This window comes from Acinonyx jubatus, chromosome E4, assembly GCF_027475565.1.
Source record: "Acinonyx jubatus isolate Ajub_Pintada_27869175 chromosome E4, VMU_Ajub_asm_v1.0, whole genome shotgun sequence".
NCBI lineage: Eukaryota > Metazoa > Chordata > Mammalia > Carnivora > Felidae > Acinonyx > Acinonyx jubatus.
The window spans coordinates 29,162,899-29,184,172 of record NC_069395.1 but is presented as its reverse complement, the minus strand read 5'-3'; the positions used below and the strand labels follow the sequence as shown (position 1 = coordinate 29,184,172).

Below are 21,274 nucleotides of genomic sequence, written 5' to 3'. Positions count from 1 at the left end.
CGCCCCCCCGGGCCGGGGTCCCCAAAGGGTACCCATTCTCGCTGGCATCTTACCACCCCGCCATGGGGTCCCGCCCCGACTCTTGGATCGGAATCTCGAATCCCTTCTTGCGTCTTTCCCCTCTTTCCTCTGGGCCTTGGTATGCCCCAGGGGACAGATGTCTTGGGATCTTTAACATTTGGGATGCTGCAAATGCCGAAGTTAAATGAAATACCTCCCGGGAGGGAAGGCCGGGAGGAGGGTCGGGGAGAGAGAAGATGGCCTGGACAAACAGGTCCTGAAGCTTCGAGGCAGGAACGGGGGGCGCGGGGACAGGCGGGCGGCGCCAGAGCTCCATGGGACAGGTAAGGGGGAAAACTTAGGGGGACGCAGCGCGGGTGAACTGGGGGGCTCCAGCTCCTGAACCCGTGGTCCGTGGCCTGAGCGGAGCTGGCCCTACCAGGAACGGAGTGATTTACAAAGGGGGTGGGAATTTCAAGTTCCTACCCAAAGTGCACATTTCCGACTCCTCAACCCTTCTCCTTCGACCTTCCCCACGCCTGTGGATCCCCTGGCCAGGTTCCGGGAAGCCAGAAAGCAGCCAAACAAAAGGAGCAAAGTCTCGGGCCGCCTGGATGCGGAGGGGCGCGGTGGGGGAGGGGAGCAGGGTGGACCGGACAAAGGGGCTTTTTAAGGAAAGCCGGGAGGTCTGATTTCAGGGCGCATTCCTGGCTAGAACCCACTCCACCATCGCCTGCTGGAGGCGAACACCTTTCCCGGTGGGGACGGAGAAGAGTGGAGAAAGAAACCAGTTAAGGGACCCTCTTCCACCCTCCTTCGCCTTGAGGGTCCCGGGCTATTCCCCTTCTTTCTGCACTGCTGGCTCCGGCGGCGGCTGACCATTGATCTGTGAATTCGTTAAGTGGGATCTTAGAGTGCCTGAGACTGTTCTTTGCTGGGTGCTGGAGGCAATGCGAAGATGGTAGATGAGGCTCTTGCTTTCAAGAACTTCCAATCTCGTGTATCAGAAGAAACTCAAAGGGACTTTTTGAAACTGTGGGAGTGGATGGCCACAGAGTGTGGAAGTTTCCTGATGCAGCACTTCACCTTGGGAAGTGAAAGTCCTAAAGAGATGCAGTTTTTCTCCTCTGAACAATCAGATTCCAAGTACTCTGACTTTATTCAAGGACACTCCACGTCCTCACCAACTTGTGCTCTGGGTGTTGATGCTCTGGGGGTTGGAGCAGGGCACTGCTCTGAGAACCCTGATCCCTTAGGCCAGCGGGCAGCAGGGCACTGAACCCCAGCCAGCTCCTGGGGGTACTACCCACCTCCCTTGTGGTATTTTGCGTTGAGTGGCCTGGCAGACAGTGAGATCCAACCCATTGGATCTAGGGTTCTTGGGAGAATTGGTTGGCTAGTTGCGTTCCAGACCTCACGTTCTGCTGGGTCAGGAAATGCTGCATGTGAGTTTGAGGGAGCAGGGGGTTTACAAAAATTCCAGAGGATCAATGCGGTGAGTTGATTATCTGCATTTCTCTCCTCTGAACTCAGAGAGGGGGGATTACCTGATAGTGGGGTTCTTCACTGGGTCCCGGGCACCAAAGCATCTGTGGATAGAATCCAGAGGGTTTGTGAACTTAGATGGGAAGAAATATCTTTATTTCACACCAACCTTTAACAAAAAATTAACATTGCCTTCAATCACAAAGGCAAGAAACCATTGGCAGTAGCTGTGGCTTTGCCGTTGATAGAATTCACAGATAGTTTATGGTCACATCGCAGTTGTTCTGTCTCGAAGCATCGTTTACATTCATCGCTTCTATGAAACCATCCACTGCCACATCCCGTTTAACATTAATAAAGAAGCATTATATATTACTATGTGTTGGTTTTTAGAACTGTATTTTAATATGATTCGTTCTCCTGCTGATTCTCTTCATTTCTTTTTTGTGCATTAAAAACATGCCATGGGCTGGTTCCAGAGATTTCCAACACCCCCCACCTGGAGCTGGGGGATGGGCAAGGTGGAAGAAGGGGACTAGTTCCACTCAGAGTCAATCTCTCTGTTTGTCTTCTTTGGAAGAATGTGACAAGCCAATAGGGGGAGGGGAGGGCTGCAGGCTCTTTGGGACACCCAAAGCTGGCTCCACATCACGGGAGGGGTCTGCCCCCAGTTGGGGGGCCCCCGTAGCCTCAGCCTGGGGAGAGGAGGAACTAGTCAGCCTGGAGGACTCTGGGGCTAGCATTGTTTGGAAAGAGGGTGTGTATAGGATGTGAAGGTGAGCTGGGTATGTGTGTAGGGACTGTGGGGGATGCAGGTGAAGGGAAGGAGGCAGACAGGAACTCTGTCCGGTGACACAGCTCTGCTCTACCGGGGACACTTGGTGGAGCACACTTCTACCTGCCCAGCCATGGGGAAGGGGAGGGCCTTTGGAGATGGGGCTGGGAGAGGGGAGCGATCCAGAGAGATGCTGAGGTGCTGATACCCCAGCGTGAAGGGACACAGTGGGAACATCAGAGTGGGAGAAAGGGAGATGGTGCGATGTAAGCCTTGAGGGGTGTAGTCCTTAATCTGTATCACGTCTGTGTGTTTTCCACGTGGAGCCACAGGTAGCCTTAGCCCTTGCTTCCCCCAGTAAAGTGGGCTGAATTCTAAACAGTTTTGGTTTGTCTGAGGATCAGTGGGGTGGGAGACCTGGAGGCTTGTTTTCTGTAGAAAACAAGTTCCGTTTCGGTCCCTGGTCCCTCGTGTTTGGGGAGTGGATTTAGAGCCTGGGGTCCAGTGGCTCTCCTGTGGCGTAGGGGCTAGGACTGGGGTTCAGCTTAGTGCGCCGTGGACCCTGTTGAGGGATGGATGTAAGAAATAAATAGGCCTTGATGATACTGGGAGGAAATGACTAGGATGAAAAGAAAGACCACTCTTGCTTTCTTGGGGACCCTAGAGCCTTCCCATACGAACTTCCATAGTTATTGCCTTCCTGAAATTTCCTTAAACCTGATTTGGGAGAGACAAAACCCAGGCCTTGCTTTCCATGACTGTGTATGGAAAGAGTCATGACCTATTCTTGTCATTCTGTCAACTTCTTGTTGGTATTCCCCATGGACGGTGGCCTTTCACCCTGCTCCTGGGGGTCTCAAATGCCTTGACCTCTCTCCTTGCTAGGGAGACTAAGGGTTAGGAGAGCAATTGTGCGCCCTAACCATTCACCACTTTTGCATTGGAGTCCCCTGAGGCCATGAAGACATGACCCCCCCGTTGCCTTCTTCTGGGGTTCCTCCACGGGGAGCCCCTCTCTCCCTCCTCACCCCACCCCCGGAAGCGTAGAGGCCCAGGAGCTGCCTGCTGGCAACAGCCACGGCAGGATTAGTTCAGGGAAGGACTTGCTCACCTGCTCCTCCCCTCTGACTCAAGTCTTAACAAGTAACCTGGTTCCCCTGGCCCGGCAGGCAGCCTAGGAGGAAAGGCAGCCTACAAGGAAAGGCAGGCAGGCCAGCAGGCGGGACCAGAGGGAGGGGCGGCCATCGGCAGCGGCAAGTAGAGAGCTGGAGCCAGGTCAGAGGAGAGCACAAGGGAGACTGGCCTGTGGCCCGGGACACCCTGAGGCGACATGCGACACCCCTCGGCCCCCTGACCTGGGAATGGGGGTGTTTCCCGGAATCCTGGACTAAACCCCAGAAGCAGGTGAGAGCAGGGCAGGGTGGAACAGGTCTTTGGGGCTGGGGGGCAGGCCGGCCCGGGAGTGGGGGGAGCACCTGTAGTAGCCCTCGTCACCACCTCCTCCGCCTTGTGTCTGGGGCGTGGGATGATAGGGGGGTGCTGGTGGGCCCAGATGAGGAGCCCCTTGCTGTAGGTTTCCTACAGTTTTGCTGTAGTCCCCAGGCCTCCGTCTCCACAGGAAGAAGCGAGAGGCCCAGGACCTGGTTTTGGGGGCACACAGGTGATCGAGGAGGGTCCTCAGTGGCTCAGCCTGAGGGACGCTGCACTGGTGTTTCCCTTCCTTCCTCTATGCCTCTTCTTTCCTGTCTGCCTTTTCCTGGGGACATTGTTCAGTCAGGTGGACTGCTTCTTAGGACCCAGCCCTGGGGCTTGCCGCTTAGAGCTGAGGGTCTGGAGGGCAGGGAGAGATTCCTGCGTTGGGAAGGGGTTGGGCATGTTCCCTGAACTGCCTTTATCTGAAAGCAATGCCTTAAATATCTAAGGCTCAAGGGACTCCTGTGGGGCTGGTGGAGGCGGGAGCTGAGCTGATCCCTTGGGCTCCCGGGGCAGGGTCCCCACGGCCAGGAGGGCTGCCTTGGCAGGGCACATGAGGGCGACGGCTACATGGCTGTTTGGGGTTCCTGCTCAGCCCGGCATTGTCCAAGAGGTCCCGATTCTGAGCGGAGAGCTGGAAAGGGACTTCCCTGGACACTGTCTAGTCTTTGTGTCCACGAGGAAAGGAGGCTGGCCGGGCCAGGTAACTTTCTCAGGACAACACAGGCAGTAGCCGAACTACAACTTGAAGCTCTCAACTTTGGGTCCTGTGCTCTTTGCTTCGCTTGGAGCCGTGAGTTAGCCCAGAGTGTGCCCAGCATCAGACCCTGGCAGCGTGTGCCCTTGACCCTGGCGGTGAACACTGGAGGAGAGGGCGTGTGCCAAGGGGGCTCTCCTCTCATACCCACCCCTCTGTCCGCGTAACCCTACACACCGCACCAGTCAAGGAGGAAAGCAGGGGCTGAGTTATCGTAACTTGCCAAGGCAACTCCTTCATGGTTAATAATTAATTAGCAAGTGTGACTAATTCATGGCTTCTCTCCCACATTACCTCCTCCTTTGTGCAAAGCAGAACGCTCACCGTGCTAGCTGAGACACCCTTGCTTCCTAGTTCTGGCTGGGCCCGGGCCCTGGCTTCTGGGGAAGGTCAGAGGCTGCCCGCGGCGGGTGGGAGCTGGGTGAGCCGCCTGCCCCTCTGTCCTGCTCTCATCTCCAGGGGGCATGACGGTTTGGGAGGGATGGGCCATGCAGAGGTAACTCTCACACTAATTACCCTGTTCTGGGTTTCTAGAACACGGGCTGGTCTCTCTCTTTGGCATGTTTACAAAGGCCCTACGTAAACATTTCTTTCTTTCTTTCTTTCTTTCTTTCTTTCTTTCTTTCTTTCTTTCTTTCTTTCTTTCTTTCTTTCTTTCTTTCTTCCTATCATCCATTCTCTGGACTTTCTGGGAAAAATGCAATTTCACAGTGCAGGTATATATTGTTATCAAGGCTACCTTTTTATTGCTATTGCCCACGGTACTTCACTGGCCTGTGCCATTTATGGAGGCCTATAAAAGCGCTCCATCGGTCCTGCTCTTCCAGTCTCGAGAGGCAGAGGTCCTACTGGGGACCTGGCTGTGCGAAGTCCCTTCTCCCTCTCCTGGCCTTGCGTTGCGTTGCGCTCGGCTTTCCCAGGGCTGACTTGCCTCTGCTGTTGGCTGGTGGCAGAGGGGTGGAGCCCACCTCCTCCACCCCGTGGCTCTGTGCCTTGGGGAGGCAGGATAAGCTCCAGACAGAAACTCAGGAGGACTTTTGGACTGTTGCTCAATGGGCTGACTCAGTGAGGAGGTGGCTGGGCTCTCCTTCCAGACCGCCTGCCTGGGCTCCTCCCGCCCCTCCCTACCCCTGCTCCAGCCAACAGCTACCAGGCCGCGGCCAGCTGAGACCCTGACCCAGGGATGTGGGCTCGGTGAGGAGCAGGTGTTGTTTTGGAGACTGGAACCCCTAGCTGGGCCGACACACGCTGAGACTGTACCTGTGCCACCCAAGTGCTCCAGGGAGATAGAGGAGTGGGTGGACTTCTTGTCCTCGGGCAGCTTCCACTCTAGTCACACAGCCCCTCCCCCTCCCCGTGACCCTGACACACACACACACACACACACACACACACACACGCCAGGTCTCCTCTGGCTGTGGGGGATAGGGGATCTCAGCTGACTCCTCCTTGAGGGGTCTCCTAGACATAGTGGCTTGGGAATTATTTCAGAACTTTGGGACAGCTCTCTGGCACCTGCCTTTGGATGCATACCCTGGTCCAGAGGGCAGGACAGCCTGGGCTTTGAGGACCCGAGAGCACAGGCTTGGGTGGGTACCCAGTGCCCAGCCAGTTTTGAAGTGTTGTCACCCACTGGGGCAGCGGGATGGGTCTCATGCCTCCTGGGTTCTCGGGCTGAGGACAGCCCCATGGCGATCGACGGCTGTGCCCCAAGAAGACATCTTCCCCTTCCTGCTTTCCTTTCCTCCTTGCCTTGTCCTCCCACCCATTTTTTCTTATCTTTTTCCTTTTCATTCTCTTTCTTGCTCTTTTCCTTGTCCTTGTCCTTGTCCCCAGTCTCAGTGGTCCCTGTGGCCACCACTGCTGTTGACTCTCTTGGGCTGAGAGGCCCCTCTCAGAAGGAGGAGGCAGGAGGCTAGGGTGGGCCCAGAGAGCCCCCGAGAGCGGCTTTGCTGGTGAGGCCCACAGAGCCTTCTCGGTAGCACCCCCAGAGCTGAGAACCCCCCAGGCCAGACTGTTCCAGAAATATGGCCCTCACTTCCACTCCCCGTGCCCTCAGATATCTGATCCTTAGGCTCTGTTTGGAACTAAGGGGTTTCACATCTATCTTTTTGTTGTTGTTCTCTTAAAAGCTGGGGAAACTGCAGGCCACTGACACATCCTGGCTCAGCTTGGGAACGGTGTCACCCCTCCCTACTCTGTGCCCCCTCCTCCCAGAAATCCACCATGGAGAGTAAGGATGAGGTCAGCGACACTGACAGTGGCATCATCCTGCAGTCTGGTGAGTGGTTTGGGGAATCCCGCCATGTGGGCCCCCTAGCCCTGCCTCTCTGAGGCCCCAGGCCCTAGGCCCCAGGCCCCAGGGCCGGCCAGGCTGAGGAGCTGGAAGACTGGAGTAGGGGGAGGGCAGGAGGGGTGGGAGAGGCCTCTGCTGGGGGCTAAATACGAGAGGGACTGCAGTTTTCCTGGATGGTCTGGCCTGGAGGTGTGATCCTATCTGGAACAGGTCTCTGCAACTCTGGCCCTAGTGATTACTAAGAAGTAGAAAAATCTTATCTGGCTGATGGAAAGGTCCTGTCTCTTTGGTTGGCCTGGTCTGGTCCTGACAGAAGAGAAGAAAGAAGCATGTGTGTGAATGAGAGAGAGAAAAAGAGAGAGGGAGAGGGAGAAAGGAGAAGGAGGAGGAGGCAGCAGTGAATTGTGTGGGTGGAGGGTGGGAAGGGTGAGAACAGAGCCCTGACCAGGTAGCCCTCCCACCCCCTGCAGATGGCCTGGTGAGGCGGCCCTTCCTTTTGAGCTGTCATGTTGCCACCTCGGACAGCCAGGAGATGAGGCGTTTGTGGTTATGACACCGGCCGCAGCACCTGAGATCTGTGATCAGCGGGCAGGCATGAGGCTGTGTGTGTGTGTGTGTGTGTGTGTATGTGTGTGTGTGTACACGTGTGGGCCTGGGATAGTTAACGAGTGTCTGAGAGGGGCTTACCCACCTCGGCTTCCCTGAGCCAGTGCCCTGTGGCCCCCCTAGGCCCTGACAGCCCGGTGTCCCCGGTGAAGGAGCTGACCCACGCGGTGCGCAAGCAGCAGAGGGCCCTGGAAGAGCGGCTGGAGGCACACCTGGAGGAGCTGAAGAGACTCTGCCTCAGGGAGGCGGTGAGAGCCTCGGCCGGCCCCTGGTTCCTCCCAATAACTTGGGGTTAACCTGAGGAGCCCTAGAGCCACATTTGGGGATGTTTGGGCTGAGGGAAGGGAACCCCGTTTGTGGGAGAGTTCTGGAAATCAGATGGGGGTGTGGTGCCTGGAGTCCCTCACCTGGGCCCTGAGCGGCCCTGAGCGAAGGAAATAGCCAAGGTGGGGCCCCCAGACACGGGAGGGAAAGACAGAGGGGCTACGGAAGGAGTTGACAGAGGTGCCTGTGGGAATGTAACCAGGGCCAGAGTAGATCTCTGGCGGGGGTGAGCAGAAGGTAGAAGGGAAAGGGGAGGGAATGCGGAGGGTGCCCTGAAGAGGCCAGTGAGACAGGCCTGGGGGACGGGATGGGGTGGGGAGTAGGCAGGGGCCTCTGGGGAAGGATGGGCACAGGCAAAGGGGGTACCAGCTATGCTTGGTTGGCCAAGGGCTGGGCAGTTGGAGCGGGGCCTGGCTGACGTTGCTTCCACTGCAGGAGCTGACGGGTGTCTTGCCGGCCGAGTATCCCCTCAAACCAGGGGAAAAGGCCCCCAAGGTCCGCCGCAGGATTGGAGCAGCTTACAAATTGGACGAGCGGGCCTTGCACAGAGAGGTGAGGCACCTCAGGGGGCTGTCTCTCAACCCCCCCCCCCCCCCCACCAAATGTTGATCCCTGAGCCAAGGCCTCACCGTCTGGAGGGGCAGCTTCTGAGGCACAGGGCCCTCTCCTGGTTTTTGGCAATCTCCACCACCCCCCGCCCCCCGCCATCACACCCAGTCAGGGTGCTTGGCTCCGTGTCGATGAGGGGCACCCACTCACATGTAGTCCAGTGGCCATGGGGAAGGTGTGCAAGAGCTGGGGACTCACGAGAGGACCCTGGGTTTGTCTGGGCCAGTAGGCAGAAGATCAGTTAAGAGCTCAACCACCAGCCCAGGGAGGCAATGGCCCATTTAAACAGGTTATTCTGGCCCCTAGGGCTGTCCTCTTTCTCAGCGGGGGAAGGCAGGTGGTGAGGGGGCGGCTCGGGCCCCGGGATCCCTTCCCCATGGTGCGAAAGGTGGCAAGTGTCCCCTGGGCTCGCCTGCCCGGCCCTTGGGGTCAGGAGGGAGAGTGGCCCACGTTGGTGACCGCTCTGCCCGGCTCAGTGGGCAGGTTGGCGGGTGGGTCCCTGTGCCGGCTTTTCGGGCCCACAGGTTTGCTCTCGGGCATCTCCCACCGCTCCACCTTCCGCCCCAGGGCCCCAGGGCCGCCCGTGCTGCCGTCTGCTTCCCGGGCTGGGGGTCCGTCGGGGCCCTTCCCTGGGTCCCCACGGCCACTGAGCCCCCTGCCTCTCCCACTCCTCAGGACCCCCTGAGCGGCCTGGAGCAGGAGCTAGCCCTGCAGCTGCAGATCGCCGAAGCGGCCCGCCGCCTGTGCCGGGAGGGGAACCTCAGCAGGCAGGCCCGCCGGCAGCGGAAGCATGCCATGCTGCAGGAGGAGAAGAAGCTGAGGGAGCTGGAGCGCTGCCTGGGCGAGCAGCGGCGCACCAGCGGGCCCCCTCCTGCCGCTGCCCTGCCCCTGGGCCGAGGTGAGCCGGTCGCCCTGAGAGTCCCGTCCCGGGCCACGCGGGCCTCGTGTGAGCTTAGGTGGCATGGCCCCGGGGCCACTGCATTCGCCTTCGTGCCCAGCACTGTGTTTAATAGTCCATATTGGCTTTAGCTGGGAAACCTGCTTCCTCGGTTCACCTCTACCCCATCCTGACCCTCTGCAACCCCAACAAGCTGTGGCCCAGGGCTTCTCCATCCCGTGAGGCCCTCTCCCCCAATCTCCTTAGGAAGCGTCCCATTCCTTCCACGTCCGCCTCAAAACCCACTGCCCTCAAGAAGGCCTTCTAGGCAGAAAGGTGCTCCCCAGGCTGACTTCGAGCTTCTTCCCAGGGTCTATGCAGCTGCGGTAGCCAGGTCCACCCTCCTGCCCTCCAGGCCCCAGGGGCTGGCTTATATGGTCAGGAAGCGTGAGGCTGATGTGAGCCTGAGGCTCTGAGCTGACGTACTGTCCCCCGGCCTGAGCGAGGCTGCTCAGGGACCCAGGGCTACTCGTGGGATGTTTAGGTTGAAATCCAGCACCACCAGTGCCACACCCCACCATCCCTTAAGCATCTAGAACCACCCTGGTCAAGCGGAATCCCTCCACTTCTGCTCTTTGCTCTTACTGTGCCTCTAGTCTAGTCCCTGAGCCCTGTGGCCCAGAGACCTGGGGCTGTGGGGCACCTAGAAAGTCGTCCCTGCCCAGGACCTGCCATTATTGGACACCGGTGCACCCAGCCCGGGTTACCTTCCAACAAGTGGTTCTGAGCCCTCAGTTGTGTTGGCTTTGCCCTCTCCTGATGCAAACCCAGCTTGTCAAGTCCACTCGCAGCCCTACCTTCTACTTCTCACGGCATCATGCCCGTCGCTTGCCTCAACCCCTGGCCTCTCATGGGGCCCAGTTGTAGGGGAGGGACCTGGGGTGAAGAAGGGAGGGGTGGCCTGGGGCCATCCTTGGAACTGGAGACCAAGGCCTTGGTCTGGGCTTGGGGAATTGTTTACTTCTCCCACACCCTCCGGCTCCTACCCCTGCACCTTGGGTTGGCTTTTCACAGAGGCTGCTCTCCTCTTCTGGTTGGGGACGCTCATATTTAGAACCCCCCGTGCCCTGTGGCCCATGCTGTGGGCAAGGGGATGCTCCTAGTACAGGTCTCCAGAGTCCCCGCTGCCTCACGTTGTCTCTGATGTAGGTGAGAAAGGGTGTGACCAGACACCTCCCAGGTCACCTCCAGCAGAAGCAGAGAATGAGGGAGGAGGCACCTCCGTGTGACAGTTGACCCAGTAAACCCAGGAGACCGTGCACCTGACCCAGGCTCAGATGGCCAGACTTCTCTGGGTCGACTGTCTCTGGCCTGGCTGCAAGATAATACTCGTGGTCTCCCAGGCTCAGATGGAAAAGAAGTTCTCCATCCTCCCTCCACTCCGACAGGATCCCCAGGACTTGAGCCCCCCCCTTGAAAGGCAGCCACTGACTTGGCTTGTGGAAGTCCCTGAGGGGCTTACCTGCGCTGTGCTGGTAGGGAGCCGGCGGCGGAGTGAGAAGTGCCCCTGTCCCAGTTTGCCTCAGCCCCTCCTGTGTCTTCTCCAGCCCCGTACTGCTCAGCAGCCTGCAGATGTTGGGGTGGCAGAGGGTGTGAGGGGATATCACACTGCTGCTGCCATTGTGACCAGTGATGCTTCTCGTTGGGGGTATGAGCGGGTCAGGACGTGCCTGGGGCTTTGGTTAACCTTCATGGGAGACAGGCGGTTCTGAAACCTCGGTGCACTCAGCTGTAGAGAAGAAACCTGGGGTAGCGGCCGCCTTTCACCCTCCAGATCAGAGAAAAAGACGCTGCACCCTCCACCTTCAAACCCTGTCTTGCCGGTGGGCCTGAGGTCCTGGGTTCTAATGTCCTGCCTTGGGAGCGCAGGAGGAAGCAGCTCTAGACCAGTGATTCCTTCTCTGGCTCCTCTGCCCAGCTGTGCTTTCCCCAGAAGGAGGAAGTAGAAAGGGATTAATAATTAGTTAGTAGCTGAGAGGTGTTTTGAATTAAAAAGGAAAAAAAAAGCAAACAAAAAAAAAAAAAAGAAAAGGAAAGGAAAAGCCACCCTGCCCCCTTGGTCTCCACACAAGGCTTATTCAATTTAGGATAATTACTAATTATGCCAAGTGGGGGTAATTAGCTAGTACCTTGCAGGTGGCAGGGAGCAGTCAGGTGTTAAACTAATTCACCACAGTGAATTTGATGAGAAATCCCCCCACGCCCCCATGACACATACCTCTAATTTTAGTAGGTGCTCGGAATGCGTTTGTGGACTGACAATACCTTCCTTTAGCAATGCTATCTATTGGAATTTCTGCGGTGATGGAAATGTTCCATATCTGTGCTGTCTATAGTAGCCGCTAGAGCATATGAAATGTGCCTGGTTTGGCCGAGGAACTGAATTTTTAATTTTATTTCATTTTAATTAACATAACCCCCATGCAGCTAGTGGCGACCCGTTGAACAGTGCGGCCTTTGAGAATGTGCAGAGTTGGTGGGTGTGACCTCTGTAGTTACCTCCTCACCTGGGGGGTCCAGCTGCCAGTGCTGGACTGAGGGCAGGGTGAGGTTGATCCGGGGCTGGGTTGGGGCAGTGTGGCTGAGACAGTGAGCGGCCCTCGGGAACGGCTGTGTTTGGCTGGCAGATAGATGTGCTCCCTCCATGTCTTAACTCTACAAAAGCAGCGGGTCTCCAGATCACCCTCTTTGCATTGCATTTGTTTGGCCAATGAGTCTCTGACATGCTTGTTTTTATGAAGATTAGGGATGATGGGAGATGATGTCTTTCTTCCCAGATCATAGAGTCAAACCAAAACGCATGACACTAACCCCAGCTGCATCACAGGACCATGATAGTAACAGTCCCACAAATTCTTCAACTTGACAGATCTGTAAAAAAGAACACTCTTTATTCTCCGAGGTTTTGTAAAAGATCAGAGGCAGAGAACCAGAATTCAGTAAAAGGGTGTAGCCTCACTTGAACCCCAAAGCAAAGGCTAGTACGAGCCAAGCACAGCATGGCCTAGCTGGCTACTTGGGAGTCGCCCAGCTCCTTGGGCAGTATGCCCTACATGGTTTAAGAACTACTCTGGGTAGAGTTTTTTAATTCATTTAAGTTGTGGAGCAAAGGTTGACAAACTTCTATAGAGGCTCAGTAAATATTTTAGGCCTCATGGGCTATAAGGTCTCTGTCGCAACTACTCAACTCTGCCATTGTGGTGCAAAAGCAGCCAGACCTTATGTAAATAAATCTGTAGCTGTGTTTCGATAAAACTTTATTTATAAAAACAGTGAGTTAACTGTATTCGGCCCAAGGGCCCATAGTTTACCAGTCGTGGTACAAAGGATTTTAAGATGACTGGAATTGTTTAACTGTCTTAGAACTTTCTAGATAATGACTTGTGCATTAGATGCTAGCTAACAGGAGAACCCATAAATGGTAGGTAGCGGTGACAAGCCAGACTCTGGTCAGACTGTCTGGGTATGAATTCTGACTCAATCACCTTTTGGTGGATTGGCCTAAGCCATGTTACTCAGTTCCTGCAAGCTTTGGTTTTCTTAGCTGTTACATGATGATAATAGTGTTTACCTTACACGGTGGTTATGATGACATAAATTAATATACATAAAATACTTAGAAAACTACTGACTGGTACAACAGAAGTATTGGCTATTGTTCATTTCCCCTCATCATTGTTATCAAACATAGTTGAAAATACTTTGTGAATTCCATCCAGGTCAGTAGAGTATTCTCAGGGTCTAAATGTTTCAGTTTGTTCAAGGGCAATGGCAAATGTAAGTTCCCTCTGATTTCCTGGGTCACAGCTGCTGTTGTGCCATGCAGAAATGTCACACTCCCATTTCATGCAAGTGACTTGCCATATCACCAATTGAAGAATCAGATCGCTGTGAATTGATCCCACAACTCCACAACTCAAACTGCCACTTTGCACTGCCCTTGGTACTGGTAATGCAGGGCTTCTCAGATTTGGGGTCTTTGAGTTGAGTTGTATTCATGATCTCAGAAGACTATAGAAACATTAGGCAAATTATTTCCATCCCAAAGTCCTTCCAGAATGACACTTCGCCTTTCCCTTCCACTGCTGAGAAACCCTGTCAGAAAAAGCCCTGGCTTTTTTTTTTTTTTTTCTTACAGACAGGGACACTGAGGCCTAGAGCATTGAAATGGCTTATTCAAGGTTGTGTAGCTAATAGAAGAGCTAGGATTGAAATCAGGCTTCCCGTTTCCTGCTAGCTTCTGATTTGTTTTTCCACTTCCGAGTAGTAAATTCATATCTAACATAGTATTTAGTACACAGTTGGTATTTCCTGATACGGGATGCTATCGGGAAGGGGGTGGGGTCAATACTGCCGGATAAGCCAGATCTAGGAGTTGATTTCCTCACCTCTTTCTCTCCTCTTTGACTTTTCCAGAGCTCAGCGCCTCAGATGACAGCTCTCTATCAGATGGGCTGCTCCTGGAGGAAGGTGAGAGGGGTAGTTTAGGGCCTATTGTCAGGATTGGGCTCATAACAGAAGACAGTGGGGCTTTGGCAGACTTCACTGCTAAGGACTTCAAATGGGGAGTGGAGATTTACTGAACTAGTGAAGGCAGGAGTGCCGGGCTGGGCTCCAGGTCTCTGCTCCTACTTGATGCTAATTTCTATGTGCCCTTGCACACGTTCATTTGAGGGTGGGGATGTGCTGACCCTTTGCCATTCTAGAAGTTCAATCATTTTGACAGGGAAGGAAAAGGTGAATTCTAGCAGAGCCTATGGGCTCTGGGGTCCCTGCCTTTGCCCTGGGACCCTAAGAGCCATCTGGCCACAATCCTTGCCCTCTTTGAATAGAGGATGGCACTGGGGAAGGAAACACTGTCCATCGATTAAGAACCCTGTTTATAAACCTTAAGGATGCTGGGGGTCAAGGTGGACCAAGAGGGTAGCGCAGTCCTATGTAGGGGAGTGTCCAGGTCAATAAGGAAATAGTGCACCTGGGCACAGCATGAACAAGAAAATTAGGTAAGCGGAAAGGTAGCTGCAGATATAATACTAGGAGCAAAGGTTAGAAGGTGGAATGATGTGAACTAAAGGCAGTCAATCTGGGGAGGTTTCTTGAAGGAGGCAGGTGTAAAATAGAGCTATGGGTGAGGAAGTCCCAAAGGAGAACAAAACATTTTTGAGCATCTGGGCCTGGAGCCACAGCCTGGAACAGCCAGATAAGCAGCCGTGGGAGGGAGAGCAAGGCGTGGGCCACGGAGGTTCTTGTTGGGCCGATTTCCTAGCTACTGCCTTCACCAGGTTTCTTTTCACTCCCCGCAGAGGAATCCCAAGTGCCAAAACCTCCCCCAGAGTCCCCAGCTCCACCTTCCCGGCCTCTCCCACCCCAGAGCCTGGAGGGGCTGAAGCCAGCAGGACCTGAGACTGGGGGCCTGGAGCGGGCCCCCATCCAGAACAGTCCCTGGAAGGAGACCAGCCTGGACCACCCCTATGAGAAGCCCAGAAAATCTTCTGAACCCAACAGCGAGTCCAGGTCAGGACGGGGAGGAAGGGGAGGGCTGGAAGTGGGTGGGAGCTGTGCCTGGCCAGGGGGGTACAGGCAGGGCAAGGCGTGGGAGACTGCCCCTCTCCTTAACTGTGTGATGGTGAGAGATGTGAGTTTTGGGGCCCCCTTCCACTGTGCCCCCTTCCTCTGCACAGCTTGAGGCCCTGAATGGAGGCATTCTTGCCACTGACCTGTCCCTAATTCTTTTGCAGCAGCCCAGCCACCACGCCACAGGACGGGCCCGGTGCCTCCAGCCTATGGCTGCTGGAGCCTGCCTCCTACCATGTGGTTCCCATCCGCAGCGTTCCTGGCCAGCGGCAGGGCCGCACCAGTGCCCCAGCCACCCCTGAGATGCAGGGGAGGAGGAGCCAGGCGCAGTCTCTGAGGTAAGAGACAGGGCATCCCAGAGATGCAGGGGGAGGCGAGACCCACCATTGAGAGCTTACATTTGGAGGGTAGTGGCTTCCAGGATACAGGTGGGACTGGGCGACACATGGCTAGTGCTGTGGCTTCTCCATCCCTTCTTGGGGCACCTCTCAATGGAGGCTTTGCCACAATCAGCAAAACCAGAGGCAAGTCACTTGTGAAGCAAGCTATTTTCTGCACAACCCAATTCAAGTCCCCCCCCCACCCCAACCTATATTCTCCTATGGCACGAGAATATGTGCCTTGGTAGATACTTTTGCAACTGTTTAAGATTGTTGTATTACTGGTCGCTGACAGTGGATGATTCACTCTCTCAATTGATGTGCAGTCGATTCTCATTATTTGTGGGAGTCTGACGTCCTATAAAGTCACCGCAGACAGTAAAGTAGCAATACTGAACCATTGCTCCTAGGGAAAGCACAGGGTGAGGCTCTCGAGAGCTTCTGGTCACAACATTTTTGTCAATCGATCAGTCCATAACCTTGTTTTATGTGTGTTTCTGTTGAAAGACACCTTATTTAATATATGCTGTTGACCCATTAACATTGAACTGGCCAATGGCACTGTCACTCATGCCCGAATAAAACTCATCTCCTATGTATATTCTACTGAAGGCACCTTCATACATAGCCTTCCTGCCCTTAGGAACACCAGACAGCACTTCAGCACTATGCTTAGGGCCATTCTAAACAGTGAAGTCACCAAGAAAAAGTACAAGAATATGAAACGCGTGACACTAAATAGACTGTGGCAAGAATACTCATTTATGGTACGAAAGCCGAAACAAGGAGTCAGAGCATTGCCTTGTTTGGTCTCGGCTGGGAATGTGCCTATTGGGCATGTCAAAGTCTTCACCATTCTGTGTGTGCGTCCACAAATGACCGCAAAAGTATTGTGGGTGTTGACTTTGAGGCTACAAATGCATTTTGACTATGGGGGGGATTTGCAAATACAGAATCTGCAAATAATGAGAGTCAGTTGTATGTTATTTTCCAAGTGCTTTATCAGTATTCTTGGTGATAGTTTCAGTGACAGCGATATGAAAGGCACTGTTAGCTACACCCCACGGAAAGCCCTGGGCACCACTGCTGGGCTCTTCTGTCAGTTTAAATTCACTCATCAGGCAGCACTGGACTGGGTGCAGCCTGGGACAACTGCTCTCAAGTCAGGCCATGAATTTTATATTTTACATACTCCCAGGGCTATTTTACAAACAGTGCCTTTGTGCAAACTGGGAAAAGGGGCTGGATTTCAGCCCCTGCGGGTCTTGGGCTGCCCCCTTGTGGAGGGTCGACCTGCGTGCAGTCCCCCTATGGTAGTTTGGTGGCGCCGCCAGAACAACATGCCACAGAGTGGGTGGCTTAATGACAGGGATTTATGGTCTCACCGTTCGGGAGGCTGGAAGTTCAAGATCAGGGTGGGGTTGGTTTCTTCTAAGGCTTCTCCTTGCCTTGTGCATGGCCATCTACTTCCTTCACACGGTCTCTACCACATGACAGCTTTACAGGTCCAGCTTAGATACCTGACCACGGATTCTGTGGGTGTCATGTGGCTGAACACAGGGTCCCTAAAGCAGCTGAAAATAGCCCACGTGGCCGTGGCACGCTTTGCACAAAGCACAGAAGTGTGAATGCAGCAGGAGGGATACGTTGAATGGCACACCAGGCCAGGAGGGTGTCTGGATGCTTCCTGGAGGGGGGCGGGGGAGGTTTGTAGAGCGTCTGCCTCACCTGTTTATCCCCTCCCTCCCCCCCCCCCCCCCCCCAGGCCCAAAGGACTAGATTCGGCCTCCCCGGCTCAGTGCGTCTCCCCTTCCCCCCTCAGGATGGATTCCTTCCGGGCGGGTCCCGAGGGCCGAGGCCGCAGCGCCTTCCCCCGCCGCCGCCCCACTCACTACACGGTGACGGTGCCCGACTCCTGCTTCCCCCCGACCAAGCCCCCGCTGCCCCACCCCGCCTACCACTCCTGCTCGGAGGACAGCGGCTCCGACGTCTCCAGCATCTCGCACCCCACGTCGCCGGGCAGCAGCAGCCCCGACATCTCCTTCCTGCGGCCCCTGTCCCCGCCCGAGCCGCCCCGTCCCCGCGGGGCCTGGGTCCCGGCCGGCGCGCACTACCCCAAGCTGCTGCCGCCGCCCGGGCGCTACGTGCTGGTGGCCGAGAGCCACCTGCCGCCGCCCGGCGAGTGGGAGCTTGGCCGCGCCGCCCTGGGCCCCGCCTACGAGGAGGACGCGGCCGCGCTGCGCTGGCAGCGGCTGGTGGCCTCCCGCGGCCGCCTGGTGCGGACGCCCTCCCTGAAGGACAGCCCCGCGGGCCGCGCGCTCAGCAAGGCGGCCGTGTCCGAGGAGCTCAAGTCGTGGCACGAGCGCGCGCGCCTCCGGAGCGGCCGCCCGCACTCGCTGGACCGCCAGGGGGCTTTCCGCGTCCGGAGCCTGCCCCCCGGGAGAGAGGGCTTCGCGCGAGCCCCGGCTCCCCGGACACAGGTACGGGCGGCCCCGGGGTCACGGGGCCTTCCAGCTGGGGGCGGGCTGCGATTCTAGCGGGCCCCAGAGTAGAGAGGTTTGATGCCACTAGGCTGGTGGCCGCACCGTCCCCAGCTGGGAAGGACAAGCCACAGAACCTTTCCTCTTGGCTTTGGAAGGCGCTCGTGACACCCCCCCTCCCCCCACGCACCTCCCAATTTTGCCTCTAGCTCAAGAGCGCTCACCCACGTATACTGGTGGAGGTAATCCTGGAAGAGAGCGGGAATCTTTTCCTTACGGGCTCCACAGATGATCCGCAAAGCAGATAAGACTGTATTCAGAAGCAGAAGTCCAATCCAAATTAACCCCCAAGTTTCCTGATGTGAAGGCCCAGGACAAAGGGAGAGTCTGGACACGTGTTTGCAGAAGCCAGGACCTGTGATTGCCTGTGGGTCCACCTTCCCTCCGGCGGCCCTCCTGGCTGCAGGGCTGAGAAGCAGGGTGGCTAATGGTTAAGTGCACAGGCTTATCAGCCTCTCAAGCCAGGCTACAGGGGGGGTTTCAAATCTCAGCCCTGCTCCCTGGAAGGGATATTAATGATTGGACAACTATCTCAGAGGGCCATGAACTTTAAATGAGTTATTATGTGTAAAATGATCAGAACAGTGTAGAGTAAGTATAAGTAAGCGGTATTCTTATCCGCCAAGGACCAGATTGGTAAGGTAGACATGAGGTAAGGCTGCCCACTCTGGTTTCAGTGACCCAGTTTCTTCATTCTGGAAGTAGGGATAACACACATGCGTCTTGTCTTCTTCCTCCCTGGCATGGAGGGCTCTGCAGCCTCCAGAAGTTACCAACAGGCTGCTTCTTTGAGACCCAAGATCCCTACCAGGCCCAGCTGCACATCCCTCCCCCACCCACCAGGTCTCTGGGCTGCAGCTGGCATCCTGGCCTGGCAGCGGCCTGGCCTGGGTCCCAGGCCGCACCCTCCAGCTGACGTGCTTTTGCTTTTCCCTTCCTGCCAGCTTGGACCTGTCCTCAGCTCAGGCCCAGCCTATCCCAACCTGCCAGACAGGGAGGGTGACAAGAAGTGAGCCCAGGAAATTCGGGGAGGAGGAGGGCAGGGCGCCTGGCACACCCCAAAGAAAGTGGAGTGGAAATGGATAAAGGGTGATCACTGGGGGACATAGAACCTCCTGGAAAGGCAGGGCTGAGTGCCTGGGCCCCTGTAGCTGCCAGTCAGTGTCCTTAAGGCAAAGGGATGGTGTACCTGTGTTTGCTGTTTGACATTTCTACCTGGTTTGCTTACAGATCTCTCCTTTCTTCCTGACCCCGGCAGGTGACCACAGTGTATGTGCCCCGGAGATCGCCCGAAGGGGCCCCTGTGCAAGTCTTTGTGCCTGAGAATGGCGAGATCATCAGCCAGGTGTAACCAAGGCCGGGTGTCACCGTGTGCCCTGCATGCCTCAACCTGGCTGCCGGAAAAGACTGTTCCACAGCAGGGCTGGAGCCGAGACCTCCCTGCCTCGAGTGCCTTCTTCGGCTCCTTTACCCCATCGCGGGTCGATGACCTGGAGCTGAGCCTTTTTTTTTTTTTTTTTTTTTTTAATGTCTTTTGTTCAGAAACCCTGGCCTTAGGATTTATATTGTGATTTGTCCTCAAGATCCCAATAATATGATGATGCTTTATTCCCCAGAGCTTGGTCTACTGGACTTGAGGCATTGCCTGTCTGACTGACAGCATTTGTCTCCTTCTGCAAGACAAGTGGCAGGGGACACGTGGAGCAGAGAGGGCCACGTCGGGATTCCTCACAGACTATTCTCTGGCTCAGAGCACGTCCCCAGAGAACAACTCCTGTCTCACTGCAGCTGGAGGCACACTAGAGCGCCTCACCACCCCCATTTCCCAGCTCTCTGGGTACTGTAGGGGTGCCTGACAGGGGGAGAATCTTCTTCCCCCTTTATAATGTGCTCTGTGATGCACACACGAAGTGGTAGGTTAAAGACCACACATCCTGGTGGAGTATTGTCTCCCTGGGCCCTATTTTCCTCACCCCATAACCCCCTCTGGAGGGCCCCCAGTCACTCACCATATGCTCTCTGTGCTGTGTGGGCTCCCACATCTACCCAGACCTCTGAGCCTTACGTTTGAGGCTTCACCGGACTGTAGCATTAGGAGGCCCGGGCTGGGGGCTGGCCCGTGGTGGTGTTTGGTGGAGAGCAGCCCACGCTTTGACCACTGTCTCTGGGCATCGTGAGAGCTTGCAACCCCACCCATTTCTCTGCCATCTTTTCATTATCGTCCTAAAAACGAAAACCTTCCAGATATCTTTGGAGAGGCACCACTGTTGTGGCATGTTCTCCTAGGAGGGGGTAGGGGTCCCTGCCCTTTTTACCCCTCACCCAGCTGTGCTTCTGCTTTTGAGACTGGATTTCCTTGAAAGAGGGCAAGTCCTTATTTTTACAAATATGGGAATACTCACTCTTAAGGGCGTTCATTAATCATCCCATCTGCTAAGACTTGAGCAGGCCTGGGCACTTCCTGTGCTAAGACCATCCGATAGTCTCTGGGTTCTCGTCCCAGGGCCTTTTTGCTGCCTGGTCACATACTCAGATCTCCTGCCTCAAGGAGAAAGCACAGAGTTGAAGCTTGGTGGTGTTAGGAAGAACGGAGTTCTGATTCTGCCCATGCAGACCCCTTTCCCCTCTGAGTGGCCTGGACTTGGACAGAAACTACAAATACAGCTTAAACTCCCAATCACTTTGAATCCTGACCCCAAAGAAACACAGTTCTCCCCACTGGACAGAAGGCAGTGTAGCCAACTGCACAAGGGTGCCGAGGGAGGAACTTAGGTGGCCTGTCAGGAATCTGGGGGAGGAGAGGAGAGCCTGAGGGGAAGCACCCGCATTTCTGTCACTGCCCTCTTACCACATCCTGCAGCTCCCTCCTTTTTGGGTGGACTCTGGCCCCATTATGTTAGAATGTCCTAGTTCGGATGCTGTTCTCTTCCATTTTATCTCTGAGCGCCTGTCCCTGGTGTAAAGCTATCTCCCCTCCCCGTGTCCTCCTGGGAGCCCAGAGCTCCTAGGCTGAGCCAGGAGACAGCCCAGCACCGCCCCCCCCCCCCCCCCACATGAGGGTCCTTTATGTTAACTTATTGGTCCTGTGTAATGCCTAGCGCAGTTGCGAAGTGGCTGCATACTTGGCTGCGGGGCTGGAACTGTGTGGGTTTTAGTGCCAAATATGTCAATAAAGTCTGTTCTTTGTGATTGGCCTGAGCTGATGAAGCGTTCTTTTGTGCCAAGTTTTCTGAGCAGAGGTTTTGCCCAGCCCTCAAGATGCCTGCCCAGGGAGGCAGAGTCGCCTGGTCTCCAGCGGATCTGGCCTGGTCCCTGGGAAGCAGGGGGATGGCCGGGGTGGTAGAGGTTCTCTGCTCCCTGGCAGGATGGAATGAGGAACAGTTCCTGCCAGAGCTCCTTAGGTCCCCAGGGCCAGAGGAGATGGGCTCTGGGAGCCACTTTCTCAACGGCAGGGACTTCCGCTCCAGGAAGTCTGAAGGCTTCCCCCAGGCCAGGCTAGGCAGTGGATGGCGATGAGT

At 55.7% G+C, this 21,274-nt stretch overlaps 1 protein-coding gene across 3 annotated transcripts; it reads left to right on the top strand.

Moving 5' to 3' along the window:
- Nucleotides 1–168: 168 nt before the first annotated feature.
- Nucleotides 169–20,954, top strand: INAVA (innate immunity activator). Of its 3 annotated transcripts, XM_053209198.1 has the most exons (11): nt 3,442–3,664; nt 6,623–6,771; nt 7,516–7,640; nt 8,152–8,268; nt 9,001–9,223; nt 13,679–13,732; nt 14,566–14,776; nt 15,001–15,174; nt 17,039–17,696; nt 18,701–18,765; nt 19,015–20,954. In XM_053209198.1, the coding sequence occupies exons 2-11, from the start codon at nt 6,717–6,719 to the stop codon at nt 19,016–19,018; spliced, it is 1,686 nt and encodes a 561-aa protein (XP_053065173.1). In that variant the 5' UTR covers nt 3,442–3,664; nt 6,623–6,716; the 3' UTR covers nt 19,019–20,954. The 3 variants fall into 3 exon arrangements, with proteins under 3 accessions (XP_026930441.2, XP_053065173.1, XP_026930442.2); XM_027074640.2 differs by lacking the exons at nt 3,442–3,664; nt 18,701–18,765 and adding an exon at nt 169–344; XM_027074641.2 differs by lacking the exon at nt 18,701–18,765 and having other exon boundaries at nt 3,443–3,664.
- Nucleotides 20,955–21,274: the final 320 nt, after the last annotated feature.